The 18,362-nt window shown below is 41.3% G+C and overlaps 1 protein-coding gene across 3 annotated transcripts; it reads left to right on the forward strand.

Annotated features, from left to right (window-relative positions):
• The first annotated feature begins 1,240 nt into the window (after positions 1-1,240).
• On the forward strand, positions 1,241-15,195 carry LOC123061388 (regulator of telomere elongation helicase 1 homolog). Of its 3 annotated transcripts, none has more exons than XM_044484474.1 (25): positions 1,241-1,406; positions 1,512-1,777; positions 1,991-2,130; positions 2,456-2,537; positions 2,648-2,798; positions 3,477-3,639; positions 3,730-3,906; positions 4,097-4,221; positions 4,447-4,501; positions 4,973-5,114; positions 5,225-5,379; positions 5,468-5,559; positions 5,633-5,740; positions 5,822-5,890; positions 6,401-6,487; positions 7,181-7,240; positions 10,673-10,788; positions 11,275-11,332; positions 11,459-11,549; positions 12,027-12,082; positions 12,170-12,622; positions 12,757-12,902; positions 13,101-13,207; positions 14,721-14,804; positions 14,938-15,195. In XM_044484474.1, exons 1-23 carry the CDS (start codon positions 1,305-1,307, stop codon positions 13,177-13,179), a joined length of 2,973 nt encoding a protein of 990 aa, XP_044340409.1. In that variant the 5' UTR covers positions 1,241-1,304; the 3' UTR covers positions 13,180-13,207; positions 14,721-14,804; positions 14,938-15,195. The 3 variants fall into 3 exon arrangements, with proteins under 3 accessions (XP_044340409.1, XP_044340410.1, XP_044340408.1); XM_044484475.1 differs by having other exon boundaries at positions 5,492-5,559; XM_044484473.1 differs by having other exon boundaries at positions 3,477-3,906.
• Positions 15,196-18,362: the final 3,167 nt, after the last annotated feature.

Genomic DNA, 18,362 nt, shown 5'->3' on the forward strand with positions numbered 1-18,362 from the left:
GGAAGATCCTTCCAGATGAGTGCACTCTCAAACACCGGCATATTGCAGTCGTGGACCGATGCAATGTTTGCTTAGCAAAGGAGGAAGACCTCATGCATGCTCTCATTTTATGCTCCCCTGCACACCGATTCTAGGAGGAAGCTTGGGTTGGTTCGGCATCAGACTGCCGCGTCTACACTCAGATTCTTGGGCTCGGGATATTCTATGTGATACACGGTTTGCAGAGAAAGATCACGCTAAAATAATCACCATCATGTGGACAATATGGCACTCTCGCAATCGTATCAAGCATGGAGAAGAAGGAAGAGATTTGGCTGCGGCTCTCAGAAATACCAAGGAGGCTCTGGCGCTCCTCGAACTCCCTCGGAACCTTCCCATGGTTCTGCCAGGGCATGGCTGGAGTCCACCGGAATTAGGAGTCATCAAAATCACTACTGACGGGGCTCTAAATTTTGCTGACGGAATAGGCGGTGCAGGCGGTGTAGCACGCTCCTCCTCGACACTTTTGGGAGCCTGGAGCAAGCCATACATGGGTATCTCACACCCACTGATCGTCGAAGCCTTGTCACTCTGAGAAGGAGCTCGGTTTGCGACAGTTCGAGGTTTTTCGCATGTGATCATGGAGGTGGACTGTCTGGAGTTGGTGACACTCTGGAACACTCGCCACAATTTTCGTTCAATTATGGCACCTATCTTAGAAAAATAGAAGAGCTAGTTCATAATTTTTCTGTCTTTGATATTCAGCATGTAAACCGGTCGGCTAACTTACCGACATCTTTGTGCAAAACGAGTTTGCACCGACCGAAAGTTGGCTCGACAAAACACCATCTTTTCTGGTAACCAGCTTCTTGGCTGATTGTCCAGGAAACACTTTTATACGATAAAGCTCTCTGATTTGATCGTGAACCAACCTGTGGTTGGATAGTTAGAGGGACTGTGGTATCACCAGCCCATCAGGGTTCAAATCCTGATGCTCACATTTATTTCTGAAATTATTTCAGGATTACCGGCGATGCGCATCATCGGTGACTTCGTAAATTTCAAGATGATATGCCGACTCAATCTTTTGCAGATGCTCATAGGGGTAGGGTGTGCGTGCATGCGTTTATAGGGATGATTGTATGCGCTTGTATCTGTATTGATGTTAAAAAAAAACTCTCTGATTTGATGAAAAAAAAAGGTTGATTTGAGCCCGGGAGCACTAAATACCCCAAAATCCTCTCTTTTGGTTTTCGTCCCCTTCCCCCGCAAGCTTCCCCCTCGTACCCCCGACCCCTCCTCCAGCTCCCCCTCCGGCCGCCGCAATGCCGGTCTACCGCATCCGCGGCGTGGACGTCGACTTCCCCTACGATGCCTACGATTGCCAGATCACCTACATGGACCGCGTCCTCCAGTCACTGCAACAGGTGACCAACCAATCCCAAAAACCCCAGCACCAAACCCTACCCCGCGCCTCCCATTCCTCCATTTCTTCTTACTCGTTTTCACTTCATCTCCGGACCGATGTACAGGGTAATAACGCGCTGCTCGAGAGCCCGACGGGGACGGGGAAGACGCTCTGCCTGCTCTGCTCCGCGCTCGCCTGGCGGCGCACCTTCGGGGAGTTTCTGCGGGGCGGTGGCGGAGGTGGGGGCGGGGGAGGCAGCCAGCCATCAGGGAGCCAGCAGTCTGGGGCATCCGCGACCCAGTCATCGTCGTACCCCGTGATTATATATGCCTCCCGGACGCATAGCCAGCTCCGGCAGGTGATCAAGGAGCTCAAGGCCACCAGCTACAGGTCGATACCATAGTTTCTGTTTCTGAGCAATTACCCTCTGTCCGTGATTGCACTTTGTTCTTATTGGAGGACTGATTGTGTGGAAATGTATGCTGTTTAGTAATTTATCATGAATGTCCTGTCAGTCGAGGTCTGGAGCTGCAGTTAGTTTGGGCTAAATTTCATGGCCCCTTCACTGTCAGTGGTTGATTTTTGGTGCATAACATTTCACAGGCCGAAAATGGCAGTGCTGGGCTCCCGTGAGCAGATGTGCATCCATGAAGAAGTGAGCAAACTCCGGGGAAAAGCACAGAACAATGGTTGCCACTACCTCTGCAAGAAGCGCATGTGCCGTCATAACAACATTGTCACTGGTAAGTGCAACTACATCTTTTCTTGGTATACAAGTCCTTAAAATTGGCTCTACACAAAAATAAGCGGCAGTGATGGAACCTTGCAACCCTGCTTCCAAGTTTTTAAATTTATACTAGGTGTGTTGCTGTAACTGCTACAACCTATAGGCTGATGTATGTAACTGCCCTTTAAGACAGATGCTATGTTCTTTTTGTTATGTTGGTTGGATATTTGTATGCAATCTCCCTTTCTTCTCCTTGCTACCTTAATTTGTTATGGCCCATTAAAAAATGAATGTTGTTTGTTAATTAACCATATGATTACACACGATGGCATTTCTTGTAGATTACATGAAAAACAACACCGAGCTTGGGAGTGAGCCTTTTGACATTGAAGACTTGGTTAATATTGGGAGAACCAAGGGACCGTAAGTTTTATATTTTATTCTTCCTAACTTGCATACTATACACTACACAGACACTGAACCAGACATGCATATGCATTCTTCCAAATAACATTTGTTGCTTTTTGCTGTAGTTGCCCATATTACATTTCCCGGGAGCTTTCCAAGTCGGTTGATATTTTATTTGCTCCTTATAACTATCTCATTGATCCGGGAAATCGGCGTTCCTTAACTGGCATATCATGGGACAATGCAGTACTTATATTTGATGAAGCACACAATCTGGTAAGGAAATATGCACATAATTGTTTAAGTATATATGGATTGCTCAACCTTCTCCATAAGTTTGGACTTTTGGTTCTACTGGTTGGTGTATGAAACTTAATATGGTATCAGACCCAAGAGGTCTTGGGTTCAAGTCTTTTTTTTTTTTTTTGAACCGGGCATTACCCCTTTCCATTACTTTGACATAACGGAAATACAAAGTCCAGGTCTTAAGGAAACTGGAAAGGGGAAAGCGGGTTCAAGACACCACTGGGAAACCCACTGCAAGCACTCGTCATCGAGCAGCTCACCATGGGGCGAAAACCCAGTGCCATCTAAAACCACCTATTCTAACCAGAGCAAAATAACTTGGGTTCAAGTCTTGGCTTTTGCATTTTTCATTTAAATGCTCGCCCTCCTTCCGTCCATGTTTAGGCCTTATCAAGCCACCCATGAGAGGGGGGTGTTATATGTGGATTGCCCAACCTTCTCCGTAAGTTCGGACTTTTGGTTGTACTGGTTGGTGCACGAAACTTAGTATGTTATTTAACTTAATAATTGAACTCTCTTGATGCACTTTAGCCTTGAATTTTGAATAACCCAGTTGCAAAAACATATATTCCTGATATCCATTTTGAGACAATATTCTTGCAATATCCTCGTGGTTTGTTTTGAATTTGCAATCACTTTTTTATTCAGGAGAGTATATGTGCAGATGCTGCCTCTTTTGACTTGCTTACCAGCAACCTCACTTCTTGCATCACGGAAGCTCAAGAATGCATCCAATTGTGTTCATTCAAGAGGTCCATTGAAAATTCTGCTGAAAAACAATTTGACCCAGAAAACTATGCTATCCTCAAAGGTTACTCAAAGTTCTCACATCATTTACCTTTCAGTTTGATGATTGTGAAAGTGAGTTTTCCTCATGTTAATAGTGGAACTCTTTTTCCAGCTCTTTTAATGGCACTTGAAAAAAAAATCGGTGAGCTTGTAATTGATTCCAAGGAGCTGGGTTACACAAAGCCTGGGAGTTACATATACGAGTTCCTCTCTGAACTGAATATTACGTCTGAAACATCCAAAAAGCTTATTGAGACTATCGATAGTGCTTCTCTACTGCTCGAGGAAGGTAATTGTCTGTTGTATGATTCCTTTTTCCATTTGAATCCATTTCATTTTCTTTGTGGTTAGTTAACACCAAACCTGCCAATTTTTCCAGAGTCTTGTTTTGTTATTTCAGTTGACCACATTGAAATTTCTGTAGATTTTCATGGTTTATGTAGTAGCTGAGCTCCGTTGTTTTATTCCTACATATTCAGGAAATTCTGGTGAAACTAAAGCTGGTGTCAAGGCAAAATCTACTGTTTCTAGATTGGAAACAATTAGAGATATGCTTGACATAATATTTAAGGGTGGTGGTCAAAACCATGCGAAGTATTATAGTGTAAGTTTCTCTGCCTTGTGTAAGTGTTACTTCTCTCATCTGTTACCATTGGGTGATGAATCATACACATCCATGTATGTATGATGATGATATATGCATGACTTCTAGTATGGCTTCACTCGTAGTCTTGTCATCCGTTCTCTTTCTATGCTTTGCAGTATAAGCTTGCGTACTTTATTGGCAATTGTGTGCTCTTACAACCAGACTCAAATCTTTTGTTTCCAGTTTCATGTGAATGAATCATCTCGACAGACATCTGGTGACTCATTGCAAGTTTTCGGTAAGTACAAAGCATACCTATTATTCTATACAGCACGCGTTCATTTTTATCTGATTTTATTTGGTTCCATGACTCATAACCATATCTGGTACTGAATACGTTCACCTAAAATGTTTTTTTGCTCTCACTTATCTGTTCCTTTTTTTTCAAGGACTTATCTGTTCCTTTCTTATATCATATCTGTAACATAAGCATAATTATAATCCCTTTATCTAAATAATGGTGGTGGGAGCCGCAAAATCCTCCATCAAGATTTGTACTAAAGCACGGAGCATTTAGTCTTTCTCTGTCACTTGATTAATTCTAAGTTACATGCATAACTTCCATTGACTCCAGGCAGTTTCATAATTCCTTGTAACCATAGAATTATAGAAAGGCACATTTAAGTCATTAATATGTTGCCGTCAGTTAGTCTCCTTCAATGATCAACTGGTTGTATTGTCTGCTATGAACATTTTCATGTATTTGCAGGTAAGGCTTCAAGGACTCTTAGTTGGTGGTGTTTTAACCCAGGGCTTGCTATGGAGGAATTTCTGAAGTTGGGTGTACGCTCCATTATTTTAACTTCTGGAACTTTATCTCCCTTGGACTCGCTTGCCATGGAATTAAACCTGTAAGTAAAACTCTAGTTTAATTCTCCTTTACTTGTTTATCGACTTGAACCTTTGCCTTTATGTTTATTTCTCTATTTGATGTCGATGCAATATGTTTTCATGCATCCAGTGAGTTCCCTGTCAGGCTAGAGAATCCTCATGTCATTTCTCAAGATCAAATCTGGGTTGGAGTTGTGCCTGTGGGGCCATCAGGACACCCACTTAATTCTTCTTATCGGACACGTGAGACTGTAAAATACAAACAAGAATTGGGCACTGTTATAGGTAGGCAGTTGAAAGTTTGAACAGCATGCAGCTGCTTGTATTTCGAATTAGCTGCTGTATGCATTTGATGTTTGTGCTTGTTTTGCAGTTAATTTTGCTCGTATTGTGCCAGATGGTCTCCTTGTTTTCTTTCCTTCATATTCTATGATGGACAAGTGTATCGACTACTGGAAAAATAGGGTCTGTGTAATTGCCATGAGTTAATCCCAACCGTCTGCGCTATTTGTCCTTGAGCATTTTGAATCCCTTGCAGAACCATGAACATTCAGTGGATGATAGCACAATATGGCAGAGAATGTGCAAGCATAAGCAGCCAGTTATAGAGCCTAGGCAGTCTTCAAACTTCCCAAATGCAATTGAGGTTTTGAGATCATTTATTAGTTCCCACTTGAACTTTGAACTTTTCATAAGCTCAGATAACTCTATACCATGTGATTTGCAGGATTATGCGGCCAAATTACGCGATCCTTCTACTTCTGGGGCAATTTTTTTCGCAGTTTGTCGCGGCAAAGTTTGTTCTTGTTCATTCTTACAGCTTCTGTTTTGTATTGTAGCTTCTGATGAAATATTGATTTTAGTTTTCTTTTGCTAAAAGTTTAACGTTTCTTTCTGTTAAATCATTCTTTCCCAAGTCTAATTGTGCTACTTGATCTATTGTAAATTTACAATTCTTAATTTCAATAATTTTCTATGTGTCAGAAGACAACGAATGTTTCAGTTTTCAGCGACTAAAGAAAGAATGCTGTAGTGCTAATAGAAGCTGTATTATTGTTGGATGACTGTCTTATGAACAATGTAATGTCATACTAAAAGTCTAAAACAGAATGGTTAAGTGCTCATTTGTGGCACGATGAGTATGAGTAAACAGAGAAGCTGTTTGACTGTGGTGCTACAGTTAACTAAAGCGTTATTCAAAGGATGGGTTTATTGTTATGTTAGGGGTGCACATTTCAAATTGTAGCCGTTTAGTTGACATTAAAAGATTGCACATCCATTATTTATGCATTTTATACTTTCACAGGTTAGTGAGGGTCTTGATTTTGCTGACCGTGCTGGGAGAGCTGTAATAGTTACTGGAATGCCCTTCTCCACCCCGACTGATCCTAAGGTCTTCCTTGTCTTGTTTCCCGTCCATCATTTTTTCTGTGGATTCCCATCCTTATCATAGTATAGTAAGAGGGGATTACTAGTGAAACTCTAATTGGTTGGAAAAAGCATGACAAGCTATTAACCACATTATTTTACTGGAAGGGTATGATGCCTACTTCTTCCATCTTACAACCAGTGAAGGTTTTTTCATTTCCCACTGGCAATTGTCTTCCAGAAGAGTTACCTATGTGACCTTCAACATTGGGTTTGGTGCATGAGTTCAGAATATAATCCCTCTGTTCCATATTTGTTGTCGCTGTTTTAGTACAAAGTTGTACTAAATCAGCGACGACTTATATGGAACGGAGGGAGTACTTCATTTTCCTTTTTGTAAAACTTGAATTGGTGCTGTAGCTAGGCTGGAAATATTTTCTGATCTTTTTTTTTCCGAGAAAATATCTTAGGTTCCGGAGTTTTTGAATCTGCATAAGCTTTTGACACCTTGTACACAAATAAAAGAATTGTTTGTCAGCTACTCGTCTCCTAGCCTACAAATACACTGTCTTGATGTGAGAACCTCCATTTTTCTGTTCGGGGAGACATATAACACTCAAGTTTCAGAAATATACGTTTGTGTTACCCGAAAAAAGTAGTTTCATTGCCCTTTATTGCTTTAGTAAATCTTGCTGTTTTCCCTTTGTGGTTGTTTCAGGTTCGGCTCAAGCGTGAGTATTTGGATAAGCAGGCTAAACCATCTAACAAAAACCCAAAGGTTAATATTTTCTATACTAAATTTTGAATTTTCTATGGTTGATTCTCTTAATATTATTTTATATGTAATATTACATGGAGGAATGTTTCTCCCCTATTTTTTCGTCCATCACCGAAGTTGCGGAGTTGCTAAAATTTACCCCTCATGCCACCAGTAATCTCTATCTCTACCTAATACTAGCTGACTGCCCATGCATTGCCAGAGAATAATAAACTCGGATATAGAGACATGGATCAAACATCATTGTAATTCACAACGTTTACATTGCTACCAACAATGGAGGTCTTGTCTCCGTGCTCCCCTGCCGGTGCTGACCATGTGAGTGTGATGATGTGAAGCTCATGCTTATTTTGCCCTCTTTAATCCTCTCCTCCGTGTCCTGTCTAACCCCACCCACCATGGCTGTCGTGTTTCTCAGTCACCTCAAGCACCACGCCATCCCAAATCATTCGTCCTTCCGCTTGTTTTTTGAGAAGAGTTGTTGTGTTGCGCTTGCTGTGAGCATTTAATTCACACCATTCCAAACTTGGTTTATGGAAGTAGACGAGCGTTGGTTGATTTGTTAAGTGCATAAGACTTCATGGGGATGCGCAAAGAAGAAATTGCTGAAGTTACCTAGTGTACAAATCGAAACATCTTCTCACCACGCAGGCCTCAGAGTTGAAAGGAAATTTATGAAGATTTTTCTGAAAAGGAAAAAAATCTTATATAATTGGTCCCTTTGAAGCATTGAATCACCGTGACTTAATTGGAAATATTATTCTGTTCTGGTACATTTTACTAAGTTCATCGACTGGCAGACATATACGAAAGTAAGTAGAGATAGAGGTAAATTGTGTAAGTACTCAAACTTAAATATGTTCAGTTAGCATGTGTACATCGTAATGAAAGAGCTTAAGAGAACAAGCTAATCAAACAATCCAAAGTATTGATATGCTGAGAGCTAACACTTGTCCTTGAAATGAATGTATCTAGCACTAACTTGGTGCTAGATACATCCATTCGAGGGACAAGCTTTTTTGGACGGAGGGAGTACCATACAACACAGAATGCACACACATAGTGTCACCCGAGAATGTCACATGTGTAAGTAACGTACATCTCAATACAACCACACACAAAATCAGATCACAAGACTCCAAACAAGAAGTATAAAGAATATCAACGACACATTAGGATGGGATTATCTCAAATTTTTCACCTAAGCGAATGACACAATGACCTGGAGTTCACCTCCGACAGCATTGGCCAACTAGAGGATGGCGCCCGCCGACTTCTTCCACTGTGGGAGGGAGGCACACAAGCGAATTAACGCCCCCCCCCCCCCCCCCCCCCCCCCCCCCGGTTTTTGTGCCTTAACGTGTTGCGGGGATCCGGAAAACATAAGAGGACGTATGTGTTGCATGTATTTTTCCTACCATGCTACAGGGATACGTGTGATTGGGAAAGGTGGATATGTTGGCAAAGTCAGAAGTGTACCTCAAGATTATAGATAATCAAAATGATCTAAAAAGGTAATTTTGTCACTGTCAGTAATGATTAAATGTGTGAAGTTAGTGGAACCAAGGTCCGCGTCGATGTAATCAAAATGCCCTCCCTTAGCCCCCCCCCCCCCCCCCCCCCCCCGCGCGCGCAAAGGTATAAGCAGATCAGTACACATTGAAATCAAAACTTTTATGCTGCACAAACAACAGGAACCATATAACATCCTGAAAATTATATACAGACCAATTGTGTTTCAATTTTTTACCCTGAAAATGATGTGAAGCCTGAAATCTGGATTCGAACTGCGTTGCCGATGAAGTCCATCCTTGATCATGAATCTCTACAAGCTCTAGAGCATGGTAGGCCCCTTTTTCTCGAATCAAGCAAGGGTCATCGAGCTTGAATCCTTGACAAATACCCCCATTTTTAGCATGGCTGGTTCAAGAAGGTAACTCGCTCTCGGGGTAAAATGACTAGCGTCCAACACTACCCTCTACAGGTTTTAGGCAGTTCACATCCATGAGAATATCCAAGGGCTCAGTTCTTAATGTTATCAACGCGTATGCCCCGCAAGTAGGCCACAGTGAGAACACCAAGAGGGAGTTTTGGGAATGCGTGGAAGACAAGGTTAGGAGCGTACCTATTGGTGAGAACCTCTTAACAAGAGGAGACCTCAATGGCCATGTGGGTACATCTAACACATGTTTCGTAGGGGTGCATGGTGGTTTGGCTAAGGCATCAGGAATTAAGGAGAAGCTGTCTTAAGCTTAGTCGTAGCCTACGTCATGATCATAGCTAACACCCTCTTTAAAAAGAGACATGTGTGCTTTCCGAGATTGTAAGGTGATACCTGGAGAGAGTGTTGTCCCTCAGCATAAGAAGGGCCTTCATATGGTGTGATGGCGGCATTTATGACTTCTCGATTAAAATAGGACTGCACCAAGGTCCAAGGGTCAGCTTTGAGCCCTTATCTTTTTGCTTTGGTGATGGATGAGATCACAAGGGATATACAAGGAGATATCTCATGGTGCATGCTCTTTGCGGATGATGTGGTGCTAGTCAACGATAGTCGGACGGGGGTTAATAGGAAGTTAGAGCTATGGAGGAAACTTTGGAATTGAAAGGTTTTAGGCATGAGGTGTGGTTTCAATACTGCTAGGCAGGAGGAGGTTAGCCTTGATGGGCAGGTGGTATCTTAGAAGGACACCTTTAAATATTTGGGGTCAATGCTGCAGAAGGACGGTGATATTGATGAAGACGTGAGCCATCGAATCAAAGCCGGATGGATGAAGTGGCACAAAGCTTTTGGAGTGCCACAAAAGCTAAAAGGCAGGTTCTATGGGACGGCGATTCGACCTGTAATGTTGTATGGCGTTGAGTGTTGGCCGACTAAAAGGCGTCATGTTCAACAGTTAGGTGTAGCGGAGATGCGATTTTCAGATGGATGTGTGGCCACACAAGAAAGGATCGGGTCCGGAATGATGATATACGTGAGAGTTGGGGTAGCACCGATTGAAGAGAAACTTGTCCAGCATCGTCTGAGATGGTTTGGGCATATACAACATAGGCCTCCGGAAGCTCGAATGTATAGCGGACGGTTAAAGCGTCTCCAGAAGCTCGAATCATAGCGGACGGTTAAAGCGTCTCAGAAGCTCGAATGCATAGCGGACGGTAGAGCATGCTGATAATGTCAGGAGAGGTCGGGGGTAGACCAAACTTGATATGGGAGGAGTCCGCAAAGAGAGATATGAAGGACTGGAATATCACCAAAGAACTAGCCATGGACAGGGGTGTGCGGAAGTTAGCTATCCACGTGCCAGAACCATGAGCTCTAGTCTACCCCAACTTGTTTGGTACTAAAGGCTTAGTTGTTGTTGTTGTTGTAATGTAATTCCATCCCTCTGCTTACATACTTGGAATTTAAAATGAATTTTAAACATTTTGTAGGCTTTGACAGGAGAGGAGTGGTATGTACAACAAGCAGCAAGGGCTGTCAATCAGGCTGTTGGACGCGTCATCAGACATCGCCATGACTATGGAGCAATTATTTACTGTGACGAAAGGTCTAAATCCAGTTAAATGTTCCTTGCAAGGAGTATATGCATAGTTTTCTGCTAAACCTCCCAATGGGATAACACCACAATAAAGTGTTTTCAGTGTTCCGCGTTTACTTTGTGCGTTTCCTCTGTTTACATGTCTGCTGTTTTAGCATTCCAGATGACATTTCTGCAAGTATATACATTTTTAAAGAGCTTAACCAGTCAATGAGAAATGTGCCAAATGTCCCTTTTGAAGGAGACAATCCACCTAGCATAAGAAGACACTTTCAATAATCCTTGAAAAGGATCACCTTGAAATATCAAGATATCCTGTTTGGTTCTGTTATCTAAGGTCAACTTAACATATAGAATTCCAAGGATCACATGGTTACACTATGTCCAATGGCTTTTTATCTTGAATCTCATGTGGTTAGCAAGCTTTTTAATGAATTTTTTAAGAGCTATCCTTTTGAATTAAGTGACTTTCTCGACACTGCACATGATTTGCAGGTTTGTGTGGCCAAATTACCAATCCCAGATGTCCTACTGGCTCAAACCTTATATAAAGGTATGCATGTTGATTTTGTCCTGCTTCTTTGAGATATCTCTACTAATATTTTCCTTGTGTATAAAGGTATGCTTATTGATTTTATCCTGCTTCTTTGAGATATCTCTACTAATATTTTCCCTGCAGTGCTACTCTAAGTATGGGGAAGTAGTTCAAACATTGACAAGATTTTTCCGGGATAAAGTTTGTGTAGACCCAAAAGAGATGGACTGTAATGGTAAGGACCCTGTTTTGAATCTTGAGATGATACTCTTTGTTTGCTTTTGTCATTCTTTTAATGCCAGTTGATGTCCGCTGAAATATTTAATTGATTGTTATTTCAACTTTTGCCTGGTTTGCTTCTTGATGGTTTGATCTTTGAAGCTTGCTAAACATGGGCTTAAATGGTGACTAAACCGGCTGTTGAATGCTGATTATAGGTTGGTCCATGTTGTACAGCACAACAATGGAAATGAACAACATGACATTTCTTGTTGTTCTGGTTTATATGCTATGAATTGCTGTGTTTAATTACTACTATGTTGTATTTGGGCTGTGCATGTTTGACTTTTGAAAAAACTTATTACACCTTATATTTTGGAACGGAGAGAGTATTGTATTTGGGCTGATCTGCAACATTGTTTATGCTAATTTCTTACTTTATTGATATTTTTTAGTTACCATTTAAGAATTGCAAAAATGCTGTTGCATGCAGATAGCGCTTCACCGCCTGCAGACAAATGTCTGCCGCAGGAGATTCTATCTGACTCGGTATGTCTATATACTTTGCATTCACTTCGATAATCAGTATTCCGTTTAGTACTTCCGGTTTATAGATGATATTCTATCTCTTGCTAGCCTGCCACAGCAGTAAATGAGCACCGGGGAACTACAGTATCATTGAATGCAACCACCAGAAAAAACAACTATATGAAGTTTACCCAGATCACTCCTGCCAATCGCACTACCCTTCCTATGAAACATGGCTGTTCCACTTCACAGCTCGCATCCTCAAGGGGCCAATTTTCTCAGGATTCTCAGGTTGTTGATTTGATCGATAATGCGACCATGCATGGACAATTGAAGGAGCATACCTTAAAGTCTATGAGGCTTAAGAAGGCTAAAATAGCAGATGTCTCTTCACAATTGAAACATAATGTTGAGTCGAGAGCTTTGACTGGAAACCGAGGTCAACAATCTACACCTCCATCAAAAAGAAGTACCATTGAACAAGCATGTGAAAAGAATGAGGCTATTCAAGAAAGATGTGGAGGCCAGGAATCTACTACTGGACCGGCCTTCTTGAAGCTGGTATGCTGCTTGTGCTTGTTCTCTGTAATTTGATCTTGTCTTGCGCTTTGCGGAGTAACTGCTATCTTGTTAGTGTGTTTATTTTTGCACTCATGTATGAGATAATAATCCTTAACTTTGGATGTTTCTATTAGGCTCGAGAAAAGCTCAGTACTGCAGAGTATGGAGAGTTTGTTGAATTTATGAAGGCCTTAAAATTGAAAACCATGCACATCAAAGACTCACTAGAAGCAATAGCGAAACTGTTTTCTTCTCCAGGGCGACTCACACTTCTTGAAGGGTAAAACTACATGTGCTGTAATCTTCATTATTTATTGTGCTCAGGACTTAACAGACTATTAACTACTCCCTCCGTCCCAAATTAAGTGACTCAACTTTGTACTAACTTTAGTACAAAGTTAATACAAAGTTGAGTCACTTATTTTGGGACGGAGGGAGTATCAAACCTTTGATATACCTTGTTTTCATCTGCTTACAGGTTCAGGGTCTTCGTTTCTAAGAATCATCTTCCATTATATGAGCAGCTTGTTCGAAAATATACCATGGCTAATACATAATGACATCATCTGTTGCACATATTTAAAGGCATGTTTCGCTCCACTCTTTTATTGTGATGTTATTTATTAAATGATAGTTGCAGTGTACCTTACCCTGACTATTTGCCAACATAATACTTTATTATTCGTGATACTACCTCTATTGCCAATAGATCTCGCCTTGGAATGTGCAGTCAAACTTTTAAAACACTGACCACTAATACAAACTAAACCTTGCCAACATAATACTACCTCCGTCCTAAAATATAAGACTTTTTGCACGTCTTATATTTTGGGACGGAGGTAGTACTTTATTATTTGTGATACTACCTATGTTGTTAATAGATCTTGCCATGGAATGTGCAGTCAAATTTTTAAAACTCTGACCACTAATACACACTAAGCCATTTGGATTTGTATGAAAATTGTGCTGGTAGATGTTAAATTGTTGCAGCATGTCATTTCACTAAGGTATGCATAAATGCACAATCATTTTTGATGAATTCTTTTCTTGGCCTGTGCGCATGGCAGACTGAAAATAGATATCTTGAAACAGGCGCAATACTTATTCGTGGTTGCATGTCACTTTGGGCATGCGTGGTTGCATGCCACACCTAAATTACTCCCTCTAAAATGTAAGGCATGCTTGACTGTTCGCGGTCTTCGATGCACTACTTTGACCACTGATATACACCAAAATATATGGATTAGGCGGATACGAATGGTATTGTTGTGTTTATCTTGCAAAATACCATGTCTTGATACTAACTTTGTAGACATAACATAAGAGATTTGGACGCGGCGTTCTTGGGTGCATCTGCACCAGAGGTGAACAGTAAATTCATTTAAAATGGTGGAAAAAATAAATGATTTTTTTGTGATGCTAGATGCTCATGTGCATGAAGTCCGTGCCAAATTTCATGGAGTTTGGACATTTCAGTAGCTCTCAGCAAAAAGGACAAAATTTAGGGCTGTAAGAAAGGCTACTGTTCATACTGTTTTGACCGTTTTTTATCTTTTTTGCTATGACCTCCTCGGATGTCCGAACTAGTTGAAATTTGGCAGGAACATCACGCGTTGGAACATCTTTCACCTATTTTTTTTTCAAAAGTTTTTGAATTTTTTTAGTATTTTTTTGAATTTACTGTTCACCGGGTGCAGATGAGCCCGGGCACCGAATTGAATATCCGGTAATCAAAGCCATACATTGAAGACTGAAAAGCCAAAAGTGCCATTCATTTTGGGGATGGAGTAGCTTTTTAGTGTTCTTACAATTGGGATTATGGCAATTAGTTAATGAGAGCTTGTTGTTTAATATTTCAAGGAAGAAAGAAGAGAATAATATTTTATTACAATCTTTTCTTTTTGAAGTGCTCTTATTAAATTTAGCATGAGAATCAGGTATGATGTTTAGAATATTTGTATTTACTACACAATATTTGATATGCTTTTCTGTTTCCTATGTATTCTCGAATATCCATGACCTAAATGGTCCATTTCATTGATTACCTATATTAGCTGATAAGACTATTTGAGTTTCTGACCATGTTGTGCATCTGCAGATGAAATGTGGAAAAACCTCAAGCAGCAAGCCCAAAGAATTCCACTGAATTCATGCAATTAACTGATGGATCTGTTGAAGAAGTGTAAGTTCTTGAAGCTATCTGATGTAATAGTTGCTGAAGCGAAGCTTTCTTTAAATTTATCAAAAAGAGAGTTGTCAATTGATCTATATCATTGCTTGGCTAAAAAACAACTAATCTACATCTGAATCTGCAGGGTTCATCCCAATCAGTGCATTGCACATGTTGTGGAGTATGTGTAGGGATCTTCAACTGTAAATTAAACAATGTAATTATCCTGTATTATGTTTCTGGAAATAGGTTTATATAACGCATTCTCAGTACTTTGGTTCTGGTACATTTAGTTTAATGAGCATTCCCGGGTTTTCAGCAATGGGCTTAGCTTATGGTTGTGTTGAACTTATGTTGTACGTAGTTTGCTACACTGAAAGTGGAAGTTAATGACTTTTTTGTATGAACTAAATAACCTACCTAAATCCAGAAAATAAATAACATAAAACTATGGGTGTGTTTGGCAACCGACAGAATGTGTAGCGAGATTTTTTTCTTCTTCTATACAATCCATATTGGATTTGGTTCCACTATCAATCTATCATCAGATAATTGAACAAATATAAAGCGTCTTGATGCAAAACGAGAAACAACCAAAAACAGAAAGACCTACAGGTTCCAGCCAAAGAAGAGGTGATTAATATCCTCATTCTCTGGGCAGAATCGGCACAAAGGGTCACCTGCCCAGTTTCTTTTCAGCATATTGTCCTTGATAGCTATAGCATTATGCCAAATTAGCCACTACCAGGTTTTTATTTTTAATGGAATCTCAGCTTTCCACAAATGCTTGAAAGATCTGTCCTGACCCATGTCATACAAATGGTTGTAGACAGATTTAACAGCGAAATTCTTCTTAATATTCCATGTCCATCTAGAAATATCTTCACCCACATCCCTTATAGCTACAGGAAGAAGAATTCTCCTTCTGTTCAGCTGGATCATTTGATCAGCAATTAGCCATTTCCTACAACTGAGAATCCAGTTCCTATTAGCCATCTCTCCAACAAAGACTTTTTGTTCATGGCATACCTCATGCAGTTCAGCAAACTGATTTCTGAGAGTTCCGTTGCTTTTTTTTGGCGGGGCTAAAAAGAGTTTTATTCTAAAATGATAGTTACAATTGAGAGGCAAGAAATCCTCAATACAGGGGGGCCCTCTCTGTAGCCAGACAACTGTGCTACATTCAATACGACTATATCTCGCTAAACAATCTGCAACTCTATTATGGGTACGGTGAAGCTTCTGTGGAATAAACTCCCGGCCCTCTTTCTGGGCATTGATCTCGAGGGCAAGATGACCATATGGTGACCGAAGAAGAGATTCACCTTTGAAATAAATAGTGCCGTAGACGAATCTGACTGCACGATGATCAGAAGCTCGGTGTGTTGTAGTGCAAGAGCCACGCCTTGCATCATCGCATGTATCTCCGCTTCCAGTGCATCATTACAGTTGAACAAATACCTGTATGCAACAAATATGACTGCCCCATCGTTGTGCCGTAAGATCACCCCTGAGGCCGCAGTGCCATCCGATTCAGAAAAAGCGCCATCGACCGAGAGCGCCACCTTACCCACCGGAGGAGGCGTCTAGGCAAGTGTATTAGGAATCCTTGGCGTGGCCTTAACTGATTCGATAACAAGTGGCATCTTGCCCTTTAGGATATCTTCCACGGAGTACCTTTGGGCTGCATTAATAGATCGCCAGTAGTTGGGTAGACACTCTACAGACGTAGTAATCGGAGGTACCTCGTTCCCATGCACAATGTCGTTTTGTACCTGCCATATGCACCATAGTAAAAAAAATCATGCTCCGAGTGTCCTATTGGCACTTACCAAGTACTAGCAATAGCCAATCCTGACCCGTATCACAAAGTGTACATTTTAGCGGCAATGGCCAAAACTGGCGCATGCACTCCCATAAACCAGCGGCGTGATCACATGTCACTAACGCGTGGAAAGATGATTCTTCATGTATACCACATAGCGGACATCTGTAGATGATGGATAGATTTATTTTTTGTTGTTGCCAATGCTCCGGAACTCACCTTCCATGCAATAATGTTAATCTTTTGTGGAACTTTAGCTTGCCAGACTAGATTCCAAAGTCTCCTCGACCCATCAGGACCGGAGCTAGAGGCTCCATTACCAAATTGGTCCTTATGTGTACTCATGGCTAGACGGTAAGCACTACAAATAGTAAAAATGCCTGTGCGCTCTGGCTGCCGGGCAATAAAATCCTCCCGTTGCCTTGGTGACGCCCTGATTTTCAAAATTTCCTTAACATCCATTGGCCAAAAAAAATTGTGATAAAAGTTCAGAATTCCATACACCATGTTCATCCAAGAAGTGTGAAATATAGTTGAGCCTGCAGTTGCCCTATGGTGTAATTGGTCTGAAGGACGGGCCTCTAGGGATCCAAGGGCCCCGCCATGTTCTAACAGACTGCCCATTACCAACTCGCCAAATCACACCCTTCTTGAGCAACTCAAGTCCATATTCAATCCCCTTCCAGACAACCGACGAATTCCCAGAAAACATTGTATCCAACAAATTACCCTCTGGGTACTTTGCACGCAATAAACATGCACAGAAGCTTTGTGGGGTGTTCAGCAGTCTCCATGCTTGTTTTGCTAGAAGAGCCTTGTTAAAAGCACACATATCACGGAAACAAATACCCCCTTTAGACTTTGGTAATACCATTTTATTCCAACTCAGCCATGCCATCTTCCTTTTTCCCTTCTCAACTCCCCGCCAGTATTGCCGCATCATACGAGTAAGATCATCACAAACCATGCGGGCAAACAAAAAACACTCATAACATATGTGGGAATTACTTGGGCAACTGCTTTTATCAGAATTTCCTTATTACCAGAAGACATATACTGCTCACTCCAATCAACAAGCCTTTTACTGAGGCTGGCCTGCACTGTTTCAGACATACCCTTATTCATTCTTCCATCAGGAACCGGCAGACCCAAATACTTTGGGTCAAACACCTGTTGAGAGATATCCAAAACTCCTTCCACTTCATCCACCACTGCACTAGGACATTTGTCCAAAAAAACAATGGCACACTTTGAGGGGTTTATGAGTTGCTCTGTTGAAGACGATAAGTGCTAAACAAATCTTTAACCAACATTGTCTGTTGTGGTGACTCTTCAGAAAATTAAAGAGAGTCATCTGCGAATAACAGATGTGTGATAGTAGGGGCCTTGAGGCAAATAGTCACCCCCCTTAGGCCCTCCTCTGCCACAGACTTATGCACCAAAGCAGACAAGGCGTCAACAACAAATAAGAATAGAAAGGGCGACAAAGGGTCACCTTGATGAAGCCCCCTCGTGGGTATGAAAGAATCCAACAACTTCCCATTAAATTTAACCGAGTATTTCACTAATTTCACACAAGCCATGACAAGATAAATCCACTCAGGTGCAAAACCCCATTTGATTAGGGCGCCTTCCAGAAAGTCCCAATCCACACGGTCATAGGCCTTCGACAGATCCAACTTATATGCACACAGTGGTGAGATTCTCTTTAGTGTCTGGATATGATGAATGCATTCAAATGCAGT

The sequence above is a fragment of the Triticum aestivum genome, chromosome 3A (genome assembly GCF_018294505.1).
Source record: "Triticum aestivum cultivar Chinese Spring chromosome 3A, IWGSC CS RefSeq v2.1, whole genome shotgun sequence".
In the NCBI taxonomy this organism is placed as follows: Eukaryota; Viridiplantae; Streptophyta; class Magnoliopsida; order Poales; family Poaceae; genus Triticum; species Triticum aestivum.

Bases quoted from the DNA above. Each gene is read 5' to 3' on its own strand.
- LOC123061388 (XM_044484473.1), top strand. From the start codon at position 1,305: ATGCCGGTCTACCGCATCCGCGGCGTGGACGTCGACTTCCCCTACGAT. The intron at 2,131-2,455 runs GTAAGTGCAACT...CATTTCTTGTAG, and splicing joins TCATAACAACATTGTCACTG to ATTACATGAAAAACAACACC. The intron at 11,333-11,458 runs GTATGCATGTTG...TTTTCCCTGCAG, and splicing joins GGCTCAAACCTTATATAAAG to TGCTACTCTAAGTATGGGGA.